This window comes from Hydractinia symbiolongicarpus, chromosome 2 (assembly GCF_029227915.1).
Source record: "Hydractinia symbiolongicarpus strain clone_291-10 chromosome 2, HSymV2.1, whole genome shotgun sequence".
In the NCBI taxonomy this organism is placed as follows: Eukaryota; Metazoa; Cnidaria; class Hydrozoa; order Anthoathecata; family Hydractiniidae; genus Hydractinia; species Hydractinia symbiolongicarpus.
In genome coordinates, this window is record NC_079876.1 from 13,118,087 (window position 1) to 13,143,487 (window position 25,401).

General features: G+C 30.6%; 1 protein-coding gene across 4 annotated transcripts; it reads right to left on the reverse strand.

Moving 5' to 3' along the window:
• Positions 1–1,580: 1,580 nt before the first annotated feature.
• Positions 1,581–23,947, reverse strand: LOC130629511 (uncharacterized). 4 transcript variants are annotated; one of them, XM_057442744.1, is made up of 11 exons: positions 23,822–23,947; positions 16,517–16,544; positions 12,874–13,315; positions 12,378–12,405; positions 11,242–11,501; positions 8,704–11,155; positions 8,220–8,474; positions 8,087–8,133; positions 3,068–3,549; positions 2,580–2,642; positions 1,581–2,434 (listed from the first exon to the last, which is right to left on the reverse strand). In XM_057442744.1, the coding sequence occupies exons 3-10, from the start codon at positions 13,292–13,294 to the stop codon at positions 2,625–2,627; spliced, it is 3,963 nt and encodes a 1,320-aa protein (XP_057298727.1). In that variant the 5' UTR covers positions 13,295–13,315; positions 16,517–16,544; positions 23,822–23,947; the 3' UTR covers positions 1,581–2,434; positions 2,580–2,624. The 4 variants fall into 4 exon arrangements, with proteins under 4 accessions (XP_057298727.1, XP_057298730.1, XP_057298729.1 ...); XM_057442747.1 differs by lacking the exons at positions 16,517–16,544; positions 23,822–23,947 and adding an exon at positions 15,707–16,489 and having other exon boundaries at positions 12,874–15,619; XM_057442748.1 differs by lacking the exon at positions 1,581–2,434 and having other exon boundaries at positions 2,576–2,642.
• Positions 23,948–25,401: the final 1,454 nt, after the last annotated feature.

A 25,401-nucleotide genomic window follows, 5' to 3' on the forward strand; every position in this document is an offset into this window, starting at 1 on the left:
CTTTATGCTCTCAACAAACAAAAGAACGCCAGGTTAGCTATAATACTAGTCATCGGTTTATACTATAAACTAACTTCAATAACAGTAGAGCCTTGTAATTGCTATCGATGCACAGGATAAACCAACTTAAATTACTCCTAGGTAGCCTAATATCAATTATCAAGCAAGTTTAATAAAACGAGGTTAGCCTTAATACTAATAAGAAATCTCAAGCGTGAAACAACTTAATTTGGAGTTTCTTGTCTTATAACAAAAGTAAATACAACATAACTTAATTCATTATATTCTTTTATGAGTATTAACTTGGAGAATCTTTTTTTCTTGTGCTTTATTTTTATAGATATTTAAAGATGTTTGCGCTAAAAGAACCGTGCGAAGAATTTGATAAAGTTATATATTTACTAGGTCAACAATGAGATCTTATAAGGGGTAATGTGGATTTTCCCAATAACATGGCGCTTTCTTAACTGAGAAAAGACTTGGAAGGGTTAACTTTAAATTTTTTTACCTATAATTACAAGACATTAAATTTTCTACTTCGCTGTCACATGTGATTACATTGGTTGTTTCTATATTTGAGTCTCTATATTTGAGTTGCATGATATGAAATCTTAGGTATTAGGTTACATGGTTAAATTCATAGTCGTGAAGGGTGCTAATTGTTGCTAGCGACATCAGTATACATCCATTTTTCCAAAAATTACAATGAGGGATGGAGGGCAGAATTTTTTTTTCTCTGTTTAATGGAATTATTATCACTATCATCATCATTAATTCTCGTAACGACGCTTCTATTATTTGTAACGGGTTTTTTAGAAGTTACTCATTCAACATTTTTTAAAATGTAACGTAAAATTCAACATTTTCAAAAAGTTTTAAATAAACACTCCTTAAAAGAGACGGGATTTGATTTATTACACGGGTGTCTATAGAAAAGATTGAAAATGAGGTGACCGATAAGGAGTCTCAAATAAAAGGGAAGTGTTTACCAGAGGCGGTGCAGAATTGAAAAAAGTCAAAACTATTTGACAAAAAAACTGATGTTACTTTTGTCTTGATTATTCAAGTTTAACATCTGTTAGATAAGTAAGTAACCGCTACTTACGCTGGTGACGTAACTATACTGTTTTAATTTTAGATTCTCGACCAGATTACCGACGTTGTTCGATATTATTAATACAAGCTTTCAGAAATGGAAGGTTTGGTCGTATTACTCTCGAAACGTCAATGTTACGATGGATTGTGTTACCGTAAATTCTCTAATTTACCGCGTGTTCTAATTAACGCGTGGCACCATTTTTTTTAGGAAAAATCGTAATTTATTTCCGTGTACTTATTAACGCGTAGCCGAAATTCAGAATAATTTATTTCCATCCAATTATTAACGCGCAGCTGAAATTCAGAATAATTTATTTCCATCCAATTATTAACGCGCAGCTGAAATTTAGAATAATTTATTTCCATCTAATTATTAACGCGCAGCCGAAATTCAGAATAATTTAATTTGTGTCTAATTATTACGCGTAACCAAACCGTAACGATAAACATTTCCTGGTTGCAAAAAAACACTCAATAAGAGATTCTTTTTTATAAATTTCAACTTTCCAATTATCAACCCAGATATTTCTGGATATTTTACAAATCAGTTAAAAATGGATCATCATTATCGTCTTCTTCATCGTCAACACACTTTAAAGCCTTTTCCCTCGAAGTTTTTAATCCCTACAAATACAAGTTTTAACGTCCCGCAAACTTCCCCGTATTTAAATAAATAAAATTTTTACGATTTGTTATTCTTACACAAGAAAATGCTTTCCGTAAAATATAAAATGTATTTTTCAGCAGGATAATTAATGCTTTACATTTTCTGAATGAAACATTGTTTTTCTCACGACACAAGAGTTTAAGAGTGTTGAGAACGAGACTAGTTGACTGTAACAAAACCACATGACTTTAAACATGCATCCATCCATGCTACGAAAATACATCAAACAAAATTTGTTTCACAGTACACTTGCTGAAAATACGTTATTTTATGAGAACTATGTAATTTGGCTTTATGCTCAGATGTAATTTCTATAATTTTTCGCAAAGTAAACAAACTTGAAAAGCTACAACAATTGACTCTGCGAAAATTTCTCTGCGCTGAAAGATGTATTTCTTCATATTTGTTGTGAAAAGAATATCAGTAAATATTCAGCCTTTCTATTTCTCAAAATTTGTTTTTATTTCTCAACCACATCCAGCTTCCTTGTTCTTATTAGTTGATATAGTTTAAAAGAAAAATAACATGGATTTATACTTACAAATTAAATTAATCCGTATGAAATAAATATATATATCAAATAAATACATAGAAATCAAATATACAATAAAAAATAATGTATGTACAATAATAAAATAAATAATTCGAGCTGCAATTTTTTTTCTTCATCTAAAAAATAAAAGTTCATTAAAAATGTGAAAATTTTTCCCAAACATTAAACTCAAACAGACTGGCGAAATTACACTCTCGAATAATTGATAAAACATTTTAAACTCCCAGAATTTTACGAAATTTCACTAAGAAATTATCTCACCTGGTGAAACGATTGTTATTTTTTCATATTAATTTCCTGAGACATTTATCTCCTCTTTCCATCCTATAAAAATATTTTAAAATATTTAAATATAAACTCGTAACATATAACTAGCTGTTTGATTGTTTATTCTCGTTTCATCTAGTTGATAGAGGTCTGGGTACGAAGTTTTATTTTACCTAGTATTCAAATTATTTTTATATAACTACATGTTTTTGTTCAACATTTTATTTCATCTTTTTCATCTGTTTAAACCAAAAATATCACATCTAAATATTTAAAACTTTATTCATTAATTTAAATTATTTTTTGTTAAAGTATTTTACTCCGCTCGAAAACTGATCATTCCTTCCTGTTTCTTTTATAATATTTATATATACATTTTTATTCCTTATTAGCAAGGTAACAAAAATGATTAAATTAATTAAATAAATAAGATACAAAATTTACTCTTCTTTCTAATTTATTAAATCAACTTAATAACTTACTTCGTATTCTTTTATTTTTCGTCTTATTATTTCCCGCTTTTGTTCATTCTTCAATCTTCCAGCAACATCATAAGCTGTTCTTCCAGCTCCATCTTCGATCGTCACATCAATATTTTCATGACGTAACAAAACATCAACACATGAGATGTTACCAAGCGCTGCAGCACGATGTAATGGTGTGCGGTTGTTAACATCTACACGGTTGATGTTTGTTACATCATGTCGACATAACATATCTAATCTTGTGTGACGATCATGATATGCAGCGTAATGATAACTGTTTTCTTTCCATCTATTTCCCGCCCAAACATCACTCCCATATGAGATGAGTATTTCCACCATTGATGTATTGTCGGTGTGAAATACTGTCCACATCAATGGTGTGTATTCATGTTCATCTCTCATGTGAACGATGTTTGGATGAATGGATAGTAATTTTTTCAGTTTCTCGAGATCGTTAGATTTAATAATTTTCACGATATCTAAAAATAAAATAATAAATGAATAAAAAATATAAATTTATAAATTAATGAAATATCATAACGAAAAACCTATGACATCGATTTTAAGATGTTTCTTCTTATTGTAATAGATTAAACATTTTATAAACATAAAAATAGTGAAAAAAAGAATGTTAATATATTAAACATTCGCAAATAATTATAAAAACACAAAAATAAATATAAGAACAAACGAAATTCGAGTATATTATTTTGATGTCACCATTGCAGATTAATTTGCGCAAGTGTAATTTTTTTCAAATAAAAAATATTTTGAGATAATTTGTTCGTAGCGACAAAAATAAATAAATATCGAAGAAAATAAACAATTATACAAATTAATACAAACATTGATAAACAGATGAAATTAAAATTGTAATAACACTAATTTAATGACGTCATCATGTATGGGATAATTTGCAAATGGAGAAAAATTAGAAACACAAAATTAATTGTCTAAATCATGATGACATTAGAATTTTTGTTTAACTAATAAATTCTTTATCACAAAACGGTTTCATAAAAAGAACAAGTTTAGTGAGAGAAGATAATTTAAATCTTCGGTACAAAATTTTATGTCGAAAAAATAATTTACTGCATAATAACAAAAAATACGAGCGATATTTTTTCTCACAACGTTGAAAGTAATTTAGCTACAATATATTCGATTTCGTCTGCACGAATATTTCAAAGATGTTTCTCTGACACGCGATCGGTTATTTGAAAACATGGAGTATCCCAACCTCGTCCCCAATATCTCTTCTTCTTCGCGCCGTCTCCAATATAAAAAAGCGAATAGGGGTCCTGATGAAGATGAGGTTGGGGTAGTGTTTGTGGTGGTAGTTTCATTCTACAGACCAGTTCATTATGTGCTTTCCTTTGCCACTGATAAGTTATGCAGATGGAAACCGTCCCATAAGATTCGCACTGAGTTGTTTGTATTAGCGATAATTTTCAAGTGTAAGAGACTTTTACAAAGTAAGAACGGGACTATCTGCACCAATGTTGACAATAACTTTTCATAAAAGCCCGTTGTATGAATAACGCGCCAAAAATTGTTTACGAAAATTTAAACGAAAGTGACAACTATGGCTACTGTCACAAAATGACAACAAAGCGTTGAAGGAACTAAGTTCAAAATCCGTACAGTCAAACCTTTATAGCTATGGAGAATGGGTTGTATTATACGTATTATACTGCGCCATTCAACTATAAAAATCCTAACAAGTCCTGGCAACCATCCTATAGGAACCGAACTGCTCGTCGTTTCGTAAAAGTGATCAATTTTACACGGAGGTTTAATTTTGCAAAGGTATAGGCCGAATAGACGGAACAATTTTGCAGATCAATTTTCAAAATAAAATTGATCTAAAATTGTTGTGTATATATCGTTAAAAAATAATAGAACGGTAATACTCAAACGACATAGAAACACAAATCAATTTTCGAAAATTGATCCAATAAAATCAAACTGATAAATTAAATTCAGATGTTTCTATTGTATCGTGTATGTACGCAAAAATATTAAATCAATTTAAGAATGGAATAATTATTGACCTAAAATCTTTGCGTGTATTGTTTTCAACAATATTCCGACAAATAATATTTTTCGAAAATTGATCTACAAAATTGTTCCGTCTATTCGGGCCTTATCAGATCTGCAAATTATTCTGCAACATATAAATATTGCGGAGCTACGCGTTGTAACCTAAATGTAAAGTTAAAACTTCTTTTTTAAAACTGGGCGTCAAATTCAAAGAGCCGTCGTATTACAGTAAAATTGAATCTATTATAATGTGAATTTACAAAATATACGCTTCGATTATGACAGTTAGCTAGTCCTATTGCTACCCCAAATGCTACCGCAATGCTTTTAATAACCCCACGCGAAAAAATTATTTTCATGCGAGAAGAATTATTAAATCTTTTTATGTAGGATTACACCATATTTTTACCGTTTTTTAATTTGCCACACTATCCTTATAATAACATATATTTATACACCCTAACAACTTTTCTATTAGCCTGCGATACAAGACCCAGGACCAGAAAGAAACGCATTGTTAAGGTATCACTATTTCAAATTTTAGCCTCGTCTTTTTCTCAACCAACTCCTAGCTTGTTGTTTTTCTTCATATAAAAAACTGAGTATGTGGGATTTAATAGATGTTGCTGTGTAATGCTTATGAAAATTTCACAAAAAGGTTTTTCGGTTTTTCACTTTACTTATGTCGTCATTTTTTGTGTAACGAAGAATACACGAAACAAGCGCTCGCAGAGAATCTGTGCCTCCTGCTTCATATTTAACTTGAATTTGGAATTACTTATGGATAGTAAAGTTGATAGTTTTTTCAGATATGGTCTTTTTTGCTTTAGTGTTAAAATAATTTATTTTGAGCTAATATGGTGGACAACACCATTCTAAACCCTCAAATTTCCGTTTATTCATATGCCTGGCCATAGCACATCTCCATATTTGTCAGTCATATACTTTAAAACTTTGAATATTAGTTTAATTCAGGCTTAACGATGTCCAAAGAATACTGTAGACTTTTTTATAGGAATATTACCTCCTAAAAGACAATTTCAAGTGCTCTAAAAGTATAGCGAGCATAGTCATACGTGTCAACAGCTAACATGCTATAAAGTTCAGTGAGAGAATTACATCCCTTTAAAGTCAGGTGATACCATCGTTCATATATTTTTAGCTAATTAGTTTAACAGTCAATCTTCAACAGTCTGAATTGTTGACTGGTACCTTAGAAGTTTATAATGCCTCTGAATTATTTCTGTAGACCAATTCTCTATTTTTTTTAGTTTTAAGCCTTACAATTTTAAAAATATTTTTTATCAGTTATACTAATGTTTAACAAACAACGTATATGGCTATCTATTTTGAATCTGGAAAACTACATTGCAATAAGTGCTTAATTAACCACCTTCCAATAAACCTTCCCTTTCATCAAGCTCTAATTCCCAAGAAGACCATTTCTGACAAAAGAACTTTATAGTATGCTAAAAGTTTGTATCCTCGTCAGCAAAAAACATTAAAGTAAAAAAAAAGACAATGAATTGAAGAATCTGTTGGCACTAGCCTTCACCGAGTACTAACGTGGATTACAAAGGGTGTGTTTCTTATCAAAACAGTTTCAAACTGAAAACTTTCAAACTGAAAACAGTTTCAAACAAACTCTTTTTGAATCTACATAATTAATTATGCCACTGTAAATATATTTTCTTGAGTATAAATTTAACCAACCTCTACCAACGCAATTTATTGAAAAGAAAGTTAAATTATAATGAAAGCTTTAAACGTTTCCGTGCATCCCAAACACTTGCCTCGTTTTGATTAACCGCAAATGGATATGGAAAATGTGGTATTGTAATAATAAGAAACATTTGATTTGGGAGTAGCGTTTTGACAATAGTAGCAAAGTTAGAATTTCATGATTTTATGGTCAATATAAAAGAATTCCATGTTTTACTTTAGGCACTAAAAGCATTTCCCGTTGACTTTTAAGTGGACGATATGTTACGATATGTTACAGTAATTATTAAATATTAAAATGTTTCACAATCACTTTGACTAAAATCTAGATCAAAAATATATGGCCAAGTTTCAGTTTCGTTACTATTCTTTAAAATAAATATACAGCGTTGACTAAAACTTGCTGATACAAATTCCCTGGTCTAAACACGTTATTTACGCAATCTAAAAATCTGCTCGAGTACAGAACAACTCACTTTACGCGATGTGTAAATGCCCTATAATTGGTTCAAAGAGGTCATGCTTTCGTTTTCGGACTTTGCTGAATATCGAAAGATAAAACCGGAAGTCTGTTAAAATTGAACTTTGATGTTAAGAACGTGCAATAGTTACTTTTATCAAATGAAATCATGTATATCTTCATCATCACATCATCACATCAGATACATCTTCATCATCACATCACATCAGATGTACATCTTGTACATCTTCTGTTTAAATCATGGATTTTAACAGAAGATGAACAACTTCAACCAGCCTTCATCTGAAGACTATATTATCATCCCTTAGTTTGACTGTGCAAAGATACCCAAATTTTCATTCTTAGCAAAATCAAAACCTTTTTTAATGACACTACACGGAAAGCAATTAATTCATTTTTTAGAAAAATTAACTCTCTTAAATATTTAATACTCTAATTTAATACTCTAATTTAATACTCTAATTTAATACTCTAATTTAATACTGAATATTTAATACTCTAATTTAATACTAAATATTTAATACTCTAATTTAATACTCTAATTTAATACTAAATATTTAATACTCTAATTTAATACTCTAATTTAATACTCTAATTTAATACTAAATATTTAATACTAAATATTTAATACTCTAATTTAATACTCTAATTTAATACTCTAATTTAATACTCTAATTTAATACTCTAATTTAATACTAAATATTTAATACTAAATATTAAATAATACTCTTATTTTTTTGGAGCGCTAGTCTCCATACAATTGAACTCACCTTTAAAAGTGACAGATTTATCTACATGACCTGATGGAAGAGTATTTCTAAAAATAAAAAATGAAATGCCCAATGAAATAAAAATAACCATACCTTTAGAAAACCAATAGTAAAGCCGCAAAAAAAAACTTACACATGTCGATACGATACAACACTTTGAGCTTGACCAGAGTCGTTACTAGCCAAAACACGAAACTTGTATTTATTTCCAATAACTAAATTATTGATAACACATCCACCAAACGTGATGATATGTTCTATGTTCTGCCATTGAGATCTGTCGTTTTCCATTTCAATTACGCAACGATATCCTTCCTCATTCCAATTAATTGTACAGGAATTGTCGTTTGAAAAATTGCAGATCACGTTAATTGTTGGAGGCTGGAAACTAGAAAATAAATTTGGAGATTATAAGGGTATAACAGTTTATATTTTTTAGGAAGGATGGAAGGAATTAGTCTGATGATGATGTTGTAGCTATTTACAATATGGTTTACAATACGGAGACATAGAACAACTTTATAAAAAAAACGTTTCTATAAATCCAAAATTGCAATAATTATTATACCGACTGATAACCTCCTTATACTTCAAATAAATAACAAAGATATATTTACTTTTTACGTATGATTTGTGCGAAATTAGGCGTGTCTGATTCATCCTTTTTATATTCGATCTTCTTTATCCGTTCCATGAGACTTTTGTATCTGCACGAATTTGTATTCACATAACCTATCGATTTTCTGTCATTAACTTGTGTTTCAATGTAATCTTCATTTGAATCTTTGCAACATTCCACAGAAACTTCATTCAGGTACTCTGGTAGCAGATCTTTAATGATATGTCCAGTTGATGAATTAATAGCAGCAGACTGTATGTTACATGCGCAAACAATTATCAGGCGTTCAGTTACTCTGGACATGCCTTCTAACGTCTTATGTCGCAACATAGTGTCATTTATGTCAATACAACATACGGTTTCACAAAATTCTGTTCCTCTACTACCTTCTACATTAGTAATTAGATCATAACCTTTGTTTTTTGGAAGATTGGTAACGACATTGCTTCTGTCGATGATGTTCCATTCTGTTTGTTTGTTATAAACAAAATAATCTTCTCCGATCAAATCCAAAACTTTTCGAAACGTGATCATTTGTTCCACAGTATTATGAAAAAATAATCGTTTAATATTAACACGATCTAGGTAGTATTCCAACGAGAGAGCTAACATGACAATACTTTTTTCTTCTGTTTCATTTCCATAATTAAGATGTATCAGTATTGGCTTTCTACCTTCAATGTTATGTCCAACTGCTTGGGCGGAGTTGCATTTCACTTTGGTCAAGGTTTTCACATCTTCAGAAACACCTGGGTAATTTGAGACAGCTGCAATTTCCTCTATATCCACTGGTTCTTCAAAAATCTTTTTACTTTCTTCTCCTGATTTCACTTGTGAATTTTTTATTTCTAAGACTTTACGCTGCTTTGAATTTTCTTGAATGGTAGAGCTGGTCGTTCCAGATTTTGCTGATGATGTTTCATGATTTTTGTCGTGAACAGGATGTTTGATAACTGATTCAATCCCGGAAATTTTCTTCTCAAATTGTACCAAGAAGTTAAAATTTTTCTTCGTTGTTCGCATTGCTTTATTGAGGTAAAACACACGCATACCAGCTTCTTCGTATTTGTATTTATCATGGCTTTTTGATTCTCCAGATGAAACCAATCTCCTGTGCTTTTCCAAAGATTGCAGAAACAACACAATTATGGAATTCTGTAAAGCTTCTTCCCTTTCCAAAATCTGCTTCAACAATAAAGCTTCTTGTTTGTCAAACATCGCTCCATCAACTTCGTCACTTATAAAATGAAATGACATACCACCGTGATTCTTTAACAACAACAGTAATAATTGGGATAAGGTTGGAAGTTTAGAGAGATTGAGCTCTTTTGCTAATTCAATAGCATTCTTTACTTTCAACGTGATATTTTTATTGCATTGAAATGTTAAAACGAATTCTTCGACCGCATTCAGCAGTATTGTTTTGTCACTCCATATAACATAATATATTATGCATTTTCCTTCACAACATTGGCAAAGATGTTTTAGATGAGATAAAGCAAGAACCGATTTACCACTTCCCAATGGTCCCACGATAATTTTCTTTTTAGATTCGTTAAACAAAATATTCGACTGCTCAGATGACAATAGGACAGTGCATATTTTCCCATGAATGTCATCTTTGATTGTTGGAACAGTGTTCATAGTTTCCCTACTAGCCATAAAACACATTGCTTGACCCAATATGTTCATATATTGTTCTTTAATTTTATTATCAGGATATCTTCTTGTTAATTCGAGATTCACAAAAAACGTTCTAACCTTTGAGTCGTCTGAGAAAATAGACTGATCTAACAATTGACAGTTTGCACAAACGTCGATGTTCTCTAACTTTGGGAAATTTGGTGCAGCAACAACATTTATAAATCTGGATGTACTATCCAAGATAAATTGTCGATTGATTGCAAACAAATGTTTGATATCTACCTCACCATTTTGAAATTCTTCCTGAATAATTGTGGCACTAGTAGTCTTAGTGTATCTTATGTTGACGAAGGTATTTTGAGATGGATGGAGCAGCAGAAGTCTGTGTTTATAATCTGGAACATGATCACAATAAGTATTAAAATTTAGAAGTTTCAGATTGTCCGTGGTATTGTAATGTGTGAAAATCACAAACACGTGCCTAATTTCACTGAGAATTAACTTTAGTCGAAATGCAAAGCTGGAAATCTCTTCATTTACCATTGGTGGTGGAAATTGAACAGCTTCTTTTAGAAAATCATTGTTAGATGTGCAGTTTTCATTAACATAATTTCTTGAAAATCTTAAGTATTCGCTTCTACTTTTTTCATGTACTTCTCCACAATAGAGCAGCTGAATGTCAGTTTCAAGAACAGGGGTGCTGATAAATGACTTGATATATGCTGCAACTTTGTCACTATTATGTGTATGGAGAGAAAATTTACTTTCTTTGTTGTAATACTTGTGAGCGCAGGCAATGTTGACATCTACAAATAGTAATGACAGTGACGAATAAAATTTTTAAAACAATTTTTTTTAAAAAAAATTAAAAACCTAATTAGTTACTACTTACTGTCTACTTCAAAAATCTCTTTATTTTCATCAATGTCCAGCAACGATATGACAAGTTTTAGGATGTACCGGGTAGCTGCCTTATATATTGTTAATACAAGCTTATTGTCTCTCATTTCTTCATAAAAGTCAGATGATTCTTTCAGTTCTACCTTGGTATCACTACCGTTCTGTTGTATAGTAATTCTCTGAACGGTTTTTAAGTTTTTATTATGAAACTTAACAATGATATTTTCTTCTTTGTCTTTATACATCCAAAAACTAAAATTAAAAATATAGTTAGAACCTAATTTTTTAAAATATTTGTCAACGAACTTTATATTTCTGTATCTATATTATAATACCCGTATACGTCTGTCTGTCTGTCTGTCACACAAAATGGTACCTCAAGTATTGCCACACACGCAATTAGGTATTAAAAGGACCGAACCCGGGGATTTTTCCACGGACCACCGACTAGTACTTTATGATATTAATTAGGAGTCTATATTGCTGTTGTAATAAAACAACGAGAAGTTTAAAGTAGATGCAAATTAAAGAGTTGAAGCTTGTTTATGATTAGTTTGAATTAACTAATGTCTTTTTTTTACTGACTTTATAAGCGTAGAATAAAGTAAGCCTTGTAAAATCATTATTATTACTATTATTACATTTCTATAGGAGGTGTTTTAGCATATAAAATCTCTTTTTCTGAATCATCAACAAATCCGCTGAATTAAAATTTCAACGGTATAAACAATCGACAACAAGGTGCGAATGTATAATCTGCTTTACATGATGTCGCCTAATGTTTTTTTATCCCGATTTATAAGGCAGTATAATGTCAGTTTTCTAAAATCATTTTTCTTACTATTATTATATTTTTAAAGAAGATGTTTTACCATTCAAAATATCTTTTACTGATGTATAAAGAACTGATGTTGCTTACTACATACTTGTAACAAGAACTTTTAACAAGAATACACTTAGTAATTAAATTTCAAAAATACGAAAGAAAGACGCTATTGTTAAATTTATATACTTTTAGGAAATTTTTCCTGGTTTAATAGATAAAGATAAAAAAAACAAAAAGGAAAACAAAAAAACATGACAAACAGAATATTTTTTTTTTATTGTAGAGAAATTTGTGACACTTACTTCAAAATGGGCTCAGTCTTTACTGGAGCTATCATAAACAAGAAAATAAATCAAAGCAAAATAGTTAAAACAAAAGTATAAGGAAAAGAACCCTAGAAATTTAAACTAAATCATTAAATACACTATTATTCAATAGAAACGCAAAGATCTAGCATTTCAACAAATTCAGTGTAACAAAATAGACTGAATTTACATGCGTTAGCTGAGGACTCATTAACAATATCCACAATTTGTGGTTGTTATGGGTTGGCTAGCTACAGATTTATTTGAACCCTACTTCAAAAATAACCTTTTTAAAATAAACAAACATTGGTCTAATGTAGTAGTTTCTTTTTGCTTTAATCGAACAAAGACGGGGGGAAAGGTAATCAAAAAAATTCTCAAAGTTTTGCGAACTACAAGTTTCGACGACCTTTAGTATTTCAAACCATACACAAGATGACACAACGATAAAACAGTTTTGCAGTTTTTAAATCTACAACTGAAATGCACATACCTTCTCCTAATAGCTGTTGTGAGATGTCTTTTAATAGATTTTGAAAAATTGTTTCATCACCTCTGTATAATTGGTAGTACATGTTATTGCCTAGGATCAAACTGAGCACATTGTCTGCTGGAGGTTTATAACCTTTCTCAACTATTACACAGATAATTTTCTTGTGTTGCGCACAGGCCAAGTTGTATTCTTTCTGACAGTTTTTAGATTCTTCATATCCCTTTGAAAGTAAAAGAATGATCAACTCTGATCCTGCAACGCCTTCTGCCATCCGTGCACCTAAATCTCCATACACATGATCTTCATCAGTCCAAACAGAGTAACCCTGTTTTAATAATGACTCTTTAATCCTTTTCATGTACTCCTTCCCAGACGCATGATGGTAGGATATCATAATATCCCAATTTGCTTTGGTGGCCATTTTTTTTTTCTCTTTGCTTATCTAAGAACAATATATGTTATAAAATATGTGCTGAAATGCGTTCACATTTTGTCACAGATTACTTCGTTTTTACACTGTTTAGCGTAATTACATTGTTGCAGACATATTGCGTTGGTACACATTAAGGAGAGGAGGAAAGGGGAAGGGGGGGTGGGTACAATGTGCTGACGGCCTCTTGGACTGGGCATAAGTTTTGTTGGCATGTGATTATGTGCTGAAATTTTGTGACTTTTTCTAACCTTCATTGGGACTTGTAATGAAAAATTCTATTTGAAAGATCTTCATACTTTGCGCGGGGTATCAAAATTTTGGGACGGGTATATTTTTGGTAAATTTTATAATGTGCTGACTTGCATGCCAAGAAGATATATGGGTCACAAGGCTAAAAAACAGAACAGATTTAAAGGAAATATCGTTTCACTAAAATATTGTCATTTCTAATCTCAATATTGTTTTCCTTACTTACATTTATAAATTCTAACCTTGTACAAAGTTTAATGACTTAAAATGGATATTTCAGGAAAACAGATTTTTTGCTTTATCGTTAAAGTAAGAAACTTACAAATATGACGTCATTTTAAAATTATTTTTTTATACAAAATAAAAATCTTTCTACCCAGTGAATAAATCCAAGAATTGACGCCCTATCATCAGTAATCCTTGAAAAATTTAAATTTATTACCAAACTAGAAAAATAACCATGTGTGACGGCATTAGGCGTGTGTAAACTGATTTCTAATACTAGAATAGCAATTACTAAAATGCATACTGTTGGCATATAAGGATGATTTTCATAGTATAGTTAGTACACAATATTTGAAGGATATTGATGATCGTCCAATAAAATAAAGAGTTTTTGACCTTTATTTATTCTAAAAGATTATTTAATATAAGCTCTTTTTCCATAAGTCATATTATATTACATAAGTAGTGTAAGCCTACGTGAGATTGTAAGACAAAAAATAGGATTATAATATTGTAGCAATGAAGATACGTAGTGCCATAGTGATAATCCTCCTTCATCAAAATCCAAAGCATGAAACAAATCGCTAATTTTGCAAAGTTTTCTAAAATGTTTTTTCATATAAGTGATATTATATTAAATAAGTAGTATAAAACTACCTGAGATTAATACGACAAAAAAAAAACAGGATTAAAATATTGTAGATACGAAATTATGTAGTGTCATAGTGATAATCTCCCCTTTTTTTTATTGTCTACGTACGCAAGAAAAGTACTGCGCATTTCTTTAAAACGTGAAAATGGAGAGTTAAGGTTCAATTTATTGTAAGAATACTGCATAATCAATGTCTTATTATCACAGTATTCTCTTCCATTTTTCCCAATGTTGTTTTTCAACTATCAAATTAAAAAAAGATTAGATTTATGGCCACTTGAAATAAAAAAAAATTCATTTACATATCCGACGATAATTTTCTTTTTAGATTTGTGAAACAAAATATTTGACTGTTCAGATGACAATAGAACAGTGCATATTTTCCCATGGATGTCATCTTTGATTGTTGGAACAGTGCTCATAATCTCTCTACTGGCCATGAAGCGCATTGCTTGTCCCAATATGTTCATGTACTGCTCTTTGCTTTTCTGATCAAGATCTTTTCTTGTTAATCCCAGAGATAGAAGGAAATTTTGAACCTTTGTGTCATCTGAGAAAATTGACTGATCTAACAATTGACAGTTTGCACAAACGTCGATGTTCTCTAACTTTCGGAAATTTGGTGCTGCAACCACATTTATAAATCTGGAGGTACTATTCGAGATAAATTGTCGATTGATTGAAAACAAATGTTTAATAACTACTTCACCATTTTGAAATTCTTCCTCAATGGTTGACGCACTGGTAGTTTTAGTGTATCTTATATTGACGAAGGTATTTTGAGATGGATTGAGCAGCAAAAGTCTGTGTTTGAAATCAGGAACAGGATCACAGAAGGTATTCAAAAATGACGAACACGTGTCTAATTTTACTTAGAATTGACTTTAGTTGAAAGGCTAGCTCGGATACCTCTTCATTTACCATTGGTGGTGGAAATTGAACAGCTTCTTTTAGAAAATCATTGTTAGATGTGCAGTTTTCATTAACATAATGTCTTGAAAATTTTAAGTATTCGCTTCTACTTTTTTTTTGTACTTCTCCACAACAGAAGAGTTGGATGTTAGTTTCACTAAATAGAGAGCTGATAATTGACTCGATATGTGCTGCAATTTTGTCACTATGATGTGTATGGAGAAAAAAGTTACTTTCTTCGTAGGCATACTTGTGAGCGCAGGCAATGTTGACATCTACAAATATTAAAGACAAAAATGATAAGAAAAGGTTCAGTGGACATGTTAAAGAAAAAATAATTTAATTGTAATTGGGTGACTTACTGTCGATGTCAAATAATTTTTGCTTTCCTTCCATATCAAGCAGTGCTATGGCGAGCTTTGCAATATATTGGACGGCTTCTTTATATATCGTCAATACAAGTCTATTGTCTTTTCTCTCTTCATGGTAATCTGTTTCTTGCAATTCTAGCATTGTATCTTCCCCTTTCCCTTTTTTGAACGCTTTGAATGCTTTTATCATGAAACTTAACAACCATACCCGTGTTTTTATGCATCCAAATACTTAAAGTTTAATATATGGTTACAAGCTAGTGTATAAAATTTGTCGAGACACTTTATGATCCTGTAATGCCTTTTAATATCAAATTTAAGTCTATATTATAGTGATAATAAAACTAGTTAATGATGAAATATGATATTTAAAGTCGACGCTCTTTAAAGTGTTGAAAATTTGTTTATGATGAATCTCAATAAGTTAGTATAGTAATGTACGTGGCTATCCATTTGTAAACACAGATGTAGCGCTGAAAGCAATGTTAGAAAACAAGAAATACCGATGTTGAAATAAAAATGTTTTGCCTCTCTGTCTCAAAATTTTGATGGAAATGAATCATTTAAGTTAATAATTATTATCTTTTTGTAAAGTTGGAGCCGCGCTGAGACGGTAAAATAATCGTCTGAGACAAATATTTTTCTATCGGACAGTGTACAAAATCAATTGTTGATAGAATTTTCCTTTCTTCTCGCCAATCAATAAAATTTCCAGTAATTGTCATAACTCTTTTTAGCTCATATGCCTTAATATATTTGTAAACAAATAAAAAAGTTATTAAGGAACTTTTTAAAACTTACTTGCAGGCAGGCACATTGGTTACTGGAACTAAAAAAAAAAATGAAATTAAAATATTTAAAACAAAAGCATGAGGGGACAATAATCTTAATAATATATACTAAATTACTTTATATATACGCTTTTATTCAATAGACTAGTTGATAAAACCGTGGAAGAATCTACTTAGGCAGAAGAACAATAAAAATATCAATGGGTTGAATTTTAATGACGTTAGCAAACCCGTTAATACTCCAAAAATGTAATTTGTAGACGTTTCTTTTCCCTTCGCTGTAATTAAATAGAGCTTAAATCGCTGATCAAGAAAATGTATAGGATTATACGCTTTTGACGAACGGGTGAAGAGAAATGAAGTTTTATGACGTCATTATCCCGTTCATTTACAAACGGTTGAGTGGATAAAGCTTCAAATAATTGGTCCCATTTTAGTCCAAGGCGATTCCACTTTTTATGCTAATAGGTCTAAAACTCAAAAATGCAATGTAATGGTTTCACTAAATTTACGGCAATCTAGTTTATCTTTAGCGTCAAAGTAATTAAATGTCTCACTTTCCAAGAATATATCTATTTAGGAGCTAGGCACAAAGGTTTACTAGCCCATTTTTATAAGAGACTAGTCGATAACCAAATATTTTGATGACGTTATCAACGGTGTCTCGCCATACACATCAAAAAGTTTTAAAAGTTTATTGACCCATTGACCGTATTGTGTAGAGCTTTAAACGCTGATAAACATGTATAAATTCGTGTGCTTTCAACGAACGATTAAGGGGATAAAATAATTTGATTTTTTTTTGATGACGTCAGTAACCTATCGGTTTTGGATGTAAGGGACTGATAGAGCTGTAGAAAATTAGACTTATTTTCGTCCGAGATGGTCCTTGGCTACTTACCCAGAAGATGACATCAGTTAATCACGTCAGTTTCTAAGTTGTTAAAATTTGAAACTTAAAAGTACAACGCAATCGCTTCGCTAATTTTTAAAACATGCTATTGACGTCAGTCAAAATGACTATGAGTATGAGTCCACTTCTTAGGAATAGAATGTTTTTTAGTGACGTTATTAACCTGTATATATGTTCCGAAACGGGTGAGCTGACTGATTTTAGGAAATTGGTCCAATTATGGTCTCTGGTGGCAAATACCCACGCAGCACATGACGGCAGTTATTTCCATCCTTTTCCAAGTTATTCGGCCTCAAATTTAAAAATAAGAAGGAAAGAAAGAAAGAAGTAAACAAACAGGTAAGGAAAACTAAAATGCAAAAGGAAACAATTATTAAATCTTGCAAAGTAACAAAAGGTGATAAAACGTAAAACCCATAAACAACGAACAGCAACAAAAAGTGATGCAAGTAAAACACAAAACAAATATACAAAACAAACGAACAAACGAACAAAAATATAGAAATATATACGAATAAATTATGTGAGCATGGAGACTAGCAAATAAAAAGAAAAATATAAAAACACAAACGACAAACACAACAGTGCCAACACAAACAACAGCAAAATCATGAAATGTACCACAAGACAAGATAAAAATAAACAAATATAAATACAAAAAAAATGGTAACTTAACAAAAGAACGAAAAGCAAACAATCGGAAGAATTTAGACACAAGCAAGTAAGGTAAATTTTCTCTATATACTTATCGACTTTCTCAACAAAAGGTGTTCTTTACTGCCTGCTAAACCTTATCGTTCAACATTATTTTAAGTTCTACATAGTCTCTTCATTGTTTATTTTATCCAACACAACAAAATTAACAACACACAACCAATACAGCCCCTACTATATTTGTAATGCTGGTAATTATTACTGCTGAAAATTTTTTTTAGATAACATACTTTGGTTGCCTGTCGACTTTTTCGAACACAGATCTTTCTCTGATGCTGGCTAAACTTTATCGTTTAACATATATTATACAGCTCCACACCTTTACTATAGAAATAATTACGTATTGAGATTCTTATGATTTCAGTAAAGTTGATTGGTTCTTTAGGTAATTATTCCTTTGTTTTAAGCAGAGGTTTACCCTTTTAGGTATCGTAACTCAGCAACCATACTAATCAATAACCAATCATAGGAACACAAAATAATATAACGATATAATCTAAGAAGTTACATAAAGCTTTCTAAAACATGTAAAAACATTTTTTATTAATTTTTTTTTAGAATTTTACTAACGTAAAAAAGTGTTTGCCATGGCAACATTTCGTCATAATTTCAAAAAAAATAATATTAAAAAAAGTTTAAGAGGGGGCTGATTCAGCACGAATAGGGTTAAAAAATTAGACTATTATATTAACTCACTCTTATTAACTCTTTATAACCTGCGAAATATGCGAAAAAAGTGAAGTGATCAGACTAGGTTCATTTATTTCCATATGCAAATGGAACATGTTGTTCTATTTCATTCCCGCCTTTAAATAAACTTTTTTTTCGTCATATAAAAGCCAGGATACCCTGCGTTAATACTCAGGCTAAAACCACCAGTAATCCAGCATTTACTGCCAGGTTAAGAACTTAAGTAAATCAATACGCTCTATTAACCGTAATATCCTTTTCAAAAAGCTTTGCACAACTTTAGTTTTAATAAAGCTGGTTTTACATTTATTTTATTTCAGGATGATTTTTTTATCATTTACCAGTCAGTTGTTTCAGGTTAACAAATATTTTTATATTGGGGAGTTTGTGGAGTAATATCGCTAATCCTTTTTGCGTTGTTTTATTTAATTTTCTCGAGTGTTATTTAAACTATCACTTTCGCAGAGCCATTCATTTTGATCACAAAATCCTTTACATGCGTCATCTATAAAAAGTTCTCACCAGACCACAGACATATACGTCAACATTCTTTAAATAAACAACTACGTTTAATTATAGTTCTCCCCCGGAGAGGTTTTCAGTAAAGAAGAAAAAGTGATACAGATCACAAAGGAACCTTTAAAAAAATCTACAGAATGGTCAACTGACCTTTTTTGGATGAATTAAATATTCCTTAAATGTTCAATGCTGCATATAATTATGTTAGACGTTTCTTTTTCCACCGACGAAACAATTACCATTTCATAAATATTATGCCACAATTTGATCTTGATGTAAAGATGATTAAGCATCACAGAATTATAATATTGCAAATACTTTATTTGCACTACTTTTCGTGCATATTAATTTTAACGGGTAATTTATTTCTACACACTTCTTCATTCTCCCCAAAAAGGCATATTTTCGTGCATAGTAATTTGCGCCAAAATTTCAAACATTAACAAAGTCTAAATGGAAAATTTACAAATAAGGTATAATATTTTACAACTCAAAAAGTCGTTCCAAATATGCCTGATTTAACAGTTCCTCAAGATTGAGACGTCTCTTTTCTTTCTTGCTAAATTTAACGATATCAAGTATTTAGGTGAAATTGCAAATATATTCCTCCTAGTCCAGGAGTTATAACTTTTAATATAGCTACAAAATGTTTTCCGTTATTATTACAAATAGCTTATAAACAATGATAAAAGTCCTATTTCTTATTTGTTACAGAGATTAAAAGATTATATTAAAATATTTTACAGAAAAATACAACAAGGTCCAGAAATTTTTTTCTTCCATCGGCGCTGCAGTGTATAAAGAGACAACATGTCCCGCCATCGAGGTTGAGGGACATATTTGCACAAGAAATTGCGATTCGAAGTCCACCAGCTTCACTTACATAATAGCTAGTAGACCCCGCATAATTTTTCTTATCATCAGGAAATCGGAATGTTTAAGGTGGAAAAAATTACGCTGGGTCTCAAACGATTTTTCTGCGGTAGGAATACTTAGATTAGTTAACTAGGCTACTTACATAAATATTTTAGTTATGTTAATTTCAACCTTTGACGTCAATAAATCAATACACGTCTATTTCTATTTAATTACTCTCATTCTCCTATCGCTATCACTTTCGTCTACCTGACCACATGATATGTCCAAAGTTCATATTGCTCTACTTACGTAAACCCATAATTGCTGCAATTAAAATTATCTCCTTTTTACTTTCGTCTATCTGACCACGAAATTGTTTATGCCAAAAATTATCTAACACACTCCAAACACACTCCAAAATATCATTAAAAAATTACCACTTTTAGTACACACCTATTTTTAATTTTGTACCGTAATGCTTTGAATATACGCTTGCTTCTATTCTTTAGACTTCTCCAATCTCTGTATATGTAAAAAATCTATCACTATTACTTTCTTCTCGATTATCCATGACAACTTATCGCTATCACTTCGTCTTATTACAAGCTCGTGAGCTTGTATTAAAACGCAAATGTGTCCTACAAGAATGGAAATTTTTTCCTCTCTGAGCACCGACACGGGAGTCGTCGTGTGTTCGAATCTCATCTTAGTAACTATTTTTACTTTTTTTTTCTTTTTTCTTTTTTAAAAAGATAAGACAAGTGTTCAAAACACTTGTTTAACTAACTAGTAAATAAAGGTGTTTCCACCAAACTTTTTAAAAGTGAATGTAGGCAGAATTAACTGAATTAATGAATTTCGCAAATTTTGGGGTTTGTGGGTTTGTGGTCTTTCTTCTTCCTGTCAGTCGGTTCACCCAAGACGGACCCATCGAATATTAAAAGTTCGAGGAATTTTCTGAAATCAATTTTGAAAAATAAGTGTGTAACAAATATTATTGCGTATCTGAATAGTAAAATATGTCGTGTCTAACTTCGTAACAAAAATCTCAATTTGATAGACAGCTTTTTGTAAACTTTATTCGCGAGGTTGTTTGCGTATATCATACGTCTTGTTGACTATATAATGATGTGTTTTCATGATACGCAAAAACATTTGATCACATGGCTATTTTTAATTTTCTGATACATTGGGCATAGCTACTTTTAAAATATTATTTAAGACGTATTATAAATTTTAATTCTTTAAAAAAAGGACGCAATATTGTTTCTTCGAACATACTAAGTGTTTCCACGGAGAAGGGAGTAGTTTAGAATGCAGATATGTTCAAGTGTTTATTTATTTAGTTACACAACTTGTCATAACCATTTTCATGCCAGTAGCTACTTGTTTTACTGGTTTCTTTTAAAAAATAATATATACCTTAATTCCATAATGATATAATGATAGCCAAAAATGTTATTTTCAGTTTTTTATATAATTCACTAAAAATTCAGTAAAGTTGCCCATAAATCAGATTTTTCTGATTTTAACTTAAGAAAATCGGGAAATCCGGTTAATAACATGTTTAAACTCTACAAAATTATTCCCCTTGATGAAATCATATGATGAAATAAAGTTGTGTTAAGAGTTTCAAGTTCTTAAGAAAATCATAAAGAAAGTTATTTCCCTGATTATAAGAACTTCTTAGAAATATGTGGTGTATTTATGAGTAATAGCCAAATTTTATTACTCTGAGAGGGTTAAAAAGGGTTTTTGGCACTTTGTTTTTTCTACGTAATAAATAGGCTACTTTTCGTTACAAGAATTCACATATATTTAAATGTTTATTTATTTAATTGCACACAACTTGTCATGAGATGACATGATGAGTCAGTTCTTGTACTTTCTGTATCAATTTCTTTTATCAGAATCTCTACTTGGCCGAATTTTTTGCTAGTTTATTAAAACATGCCACTTAATTTCCATTCTATAATTACAGTTTATATAACCTGCCATGACAACAACAACGACAATAAGTTTGTACTTTTGTTTTATTTTCAACCTCGTTATAGTATATTTCGAAAAGTGTTATTCAAGTGTTTATTTATTTAATTGCACACAACTTGTCATGAGATGACATGATGAGTCAGTTCTTGTACTTTCTGTATCAATTTCTTTTGTCAGAATCTATAATTGACCAAATTTTTTTGCTATTTTAAAACGTGCCACTTAATTTTCCAATATTCTTTAATTAATGTTTCTATAACCTGTCATGCCAACAATTACAATAAGTTTGTACTTTTGTTTTATTTTCCACCCTGTTGGAGTTTATTTCGAAAGTGTTATCCACTGAGACTAACCATAAACAAAATAGAAGAACAACATAATTCAATACAAATAAAAGAAGTTGTCTGAAATGTAAACATATATAAGTGTTTATTTACTTACGTAACATTTGTCATGAGATGATGACAACACATTTTTTGTAGCTACTTTGTACCTAGTACCCTTCTCACGAACTAAGTTTGAAATTTGTGTGGACGAATTTATGTTTTTCAACGTTACTCTACAATTCTGCATAATAAACATGTTTTTATATGTCATTGTGCACTCAAAGAAAAAAGGTAAATGAGACGGTTGGAGTAAGCGCTTTGTCCTTAGTATTTTCTCTCTATCCGTTAAATTTTATTGCGTAAAAAAAACAGCTCAAAAAATAATACACTTTAGTAGTACGTAGATTAAAAATAATTGTTTTATATGATAAACTTTCTATTTTTTATTTCCCTCTCTTTTATCATTTAGCTAAGACTGTTTAGCAGTAAAATGAGCTACGTTCACATTTTAGTGAAAACGAAAGTTTGTTTCGCCGATAAAGTGAATATAAAACATGTTCTTTTTCTTATAAAATACTTTTTGTTAGCTTTGCATATGGGAGAAAGAGTGTATAGAATTTATTTTTATTTAAAAGTTCCACCTATGTGGAACAAAATTTTCAGTTTCTTGACAAGCGCCAGATAGTGGCAGTCAACAGTACCCTCGAAACAATTTTAAAATCTTTTATGTTGCCTCAACTAGCTTTATTAGCCATATTTTGTATACTTTTACGAAAACCTGAGAATACACAGCCAGTTTGAAAAATGGTTATATGGGTACCAAATATATAATAAGCCGTGTCCAATATCACATTCAAGATGATAAAAGATTTTTTTTTTATTCCAATACCCATGAAACGTTTCCCTGCGTTTAGCTTGACTTTCGTGGAAGCCACTAAACTCCGAAGTTCATAGTTGTTTGAAAGTACATTTCAAAAACTCGACATCCCTGCAAAATAATGCTATAACTCGAAAGATGAAAATAATTCACTTTCTCTATTGCTTTGTGAGTTTTAAAAATAAAATAAAATCGCTTAAACTTTCTTGTTAAATATTCATAGCTTAAAAAATTAGACTCCGGATGTTCTTAAGTTTTCAAAAATTATCAGCAAATGTGTAAGACTAGAAAATATCAAAAATTATGTTCGGGTTTAAGTACAGCCACAACTAGAGACAAATAGACAAACAAATGAACAAATACACGAACACATAAAGATAAACAGAAAGAAGAATAAAAAAAATAAAAATAATAAACCAGAAAACTTGCCTGTGACTTTAAGCGATGTTTGTTTCAAAAAATCTGTATGTCTTTCCTCACTGAAAGGTAAAGTTTTTTCTACCAAGCCCATCTGATTTTATCGACTGTCGCGAGTTATTTGATTGGTTCTATAGATAGCTATCTCTTTGTTCACAAAATTATAAAAACATTTTTAGCAACGTAATACAAAACCAATTGTCAATTTTATAACCAATCAAATCTCTTTCATATTTACGGTAGCCGTATATTATTTTAAACAGAGATCACAGAAGTTTTATTTTTATTTTTGATTTTGCTATATAATGTTAGCTAATTAGGATACGCAGTCATTATCGGTTATAGTATCTTTTGTTAATTTACCTTATTGATAAACAAGTGAGGTCAAAAAGTGACCAAATTCTTGCTAAGTAACTATTATTTTTTGTCGACCAACCATATTTACTGATTTGTTTAACTGACCAAATATTTTTGCTGATTTTACTTGTACCAGTCACTGCGTTAAATAACATTTCAAGTGAGTGTAATTGAGCAGAGGAAAATGAAAGCTGAGAAGGAAGAGCGAAAAAGAAATGGAAAACCAAAGCAGAAAAAGTGTGTAAATAAAAGAAAAAGAGAAAAATAATCATTGAAATTGACGGATTTATATACAGTTTTCATTTTCCTTCTGTTTAAAGTTTTTTTAGACGGAAAAATCATTAAAAATTCAAACTTTTTTTTTTTTTTTTTAAGAAAGCCAGAATCGCTATTCATATTTGTAATCTCTATGAATCTAGAAAACCAACACATAAAAAATCCGTTTTTAATGTTTTTTAAAATTAAACACTTTTCTCAGCCAGAATCACACTGAAAATAGTTTCAATTAGTTAAAGCTAAAGATAGTTAAATATCTACGTCACGTCTTTGTGACTTCACTACATTAGTTACTTTCAGTTTACTTAAAAAAATATGACGATAATTTTTAAGAACAAGTGCAATATCTGGTTAATCCTATAAACCGAGCATCATTGTAATTTGATATAATCGTCAGATGATTGTTCAACTGTAGTAATCGTTCCATATTGCGTTTATCTCACAAAAGTATTTAGGTATGCTTAATAACTACCGCTGAGGTATAAGTTAAGCAATCGAATTAAACACAAAACTCCTTAAATAAATATAACCTCACTAACCTAAAGTGACAGTTTAACTCAAAATCTCTACGGTGGAGGGTACTGGCACTACTCTTTAATAGCTTTAATGTCTGAACAAAAACAAAATTGAACTGTAAATATTTATTCTGTCTGTTTCGCAAAAATAATTACCGACAAGTTCTCGATTTTCAAGAAAACAATCACACTGTAAGCATAAGGAAAAAATATCAGGTGCCCGCGGCAATTTTAATTGAGCATATCTTTTTTTGTGCATGATATTGAATGTTCAAATTTGATGACTTTTTCTAACTTATATTATAGATTACGGCAAAAAAAATTTCAATTTCCTGGAATGTCCCGCCATTTTTGAACACATGGTGTGTTTTATTTAGAATTTTTTTTTCAGGAAGTCAATATAAAGCAGTTTTGTTGCGTTGTCAGAATTTTTGTATTATCAGG

Bases quoted from the DNA above. Each gene is read 5' to 3' on its own strand.
- LOC130629511 (XM_057442744.1), bottom strand. From the start codon at position 13,294: ATGGCCACCAAAGCAAATTGGGATATTATGATATCCTACCATCATGCG. The intron at 8,475-8,703 runs GTAAATATATCT...TTTATTTTCTAG, and splicing joins GCACAAATCATACGTAAAAA to TTTCCAGCCTCCAACAATTA. The intron at 8,134-8,219 runs GTAAGTTTTTTT...TTTTATTTTTAG, and splicing joins GTTGTATCGTATCGACATGT to AAATACTCTTCCATCAGGTC.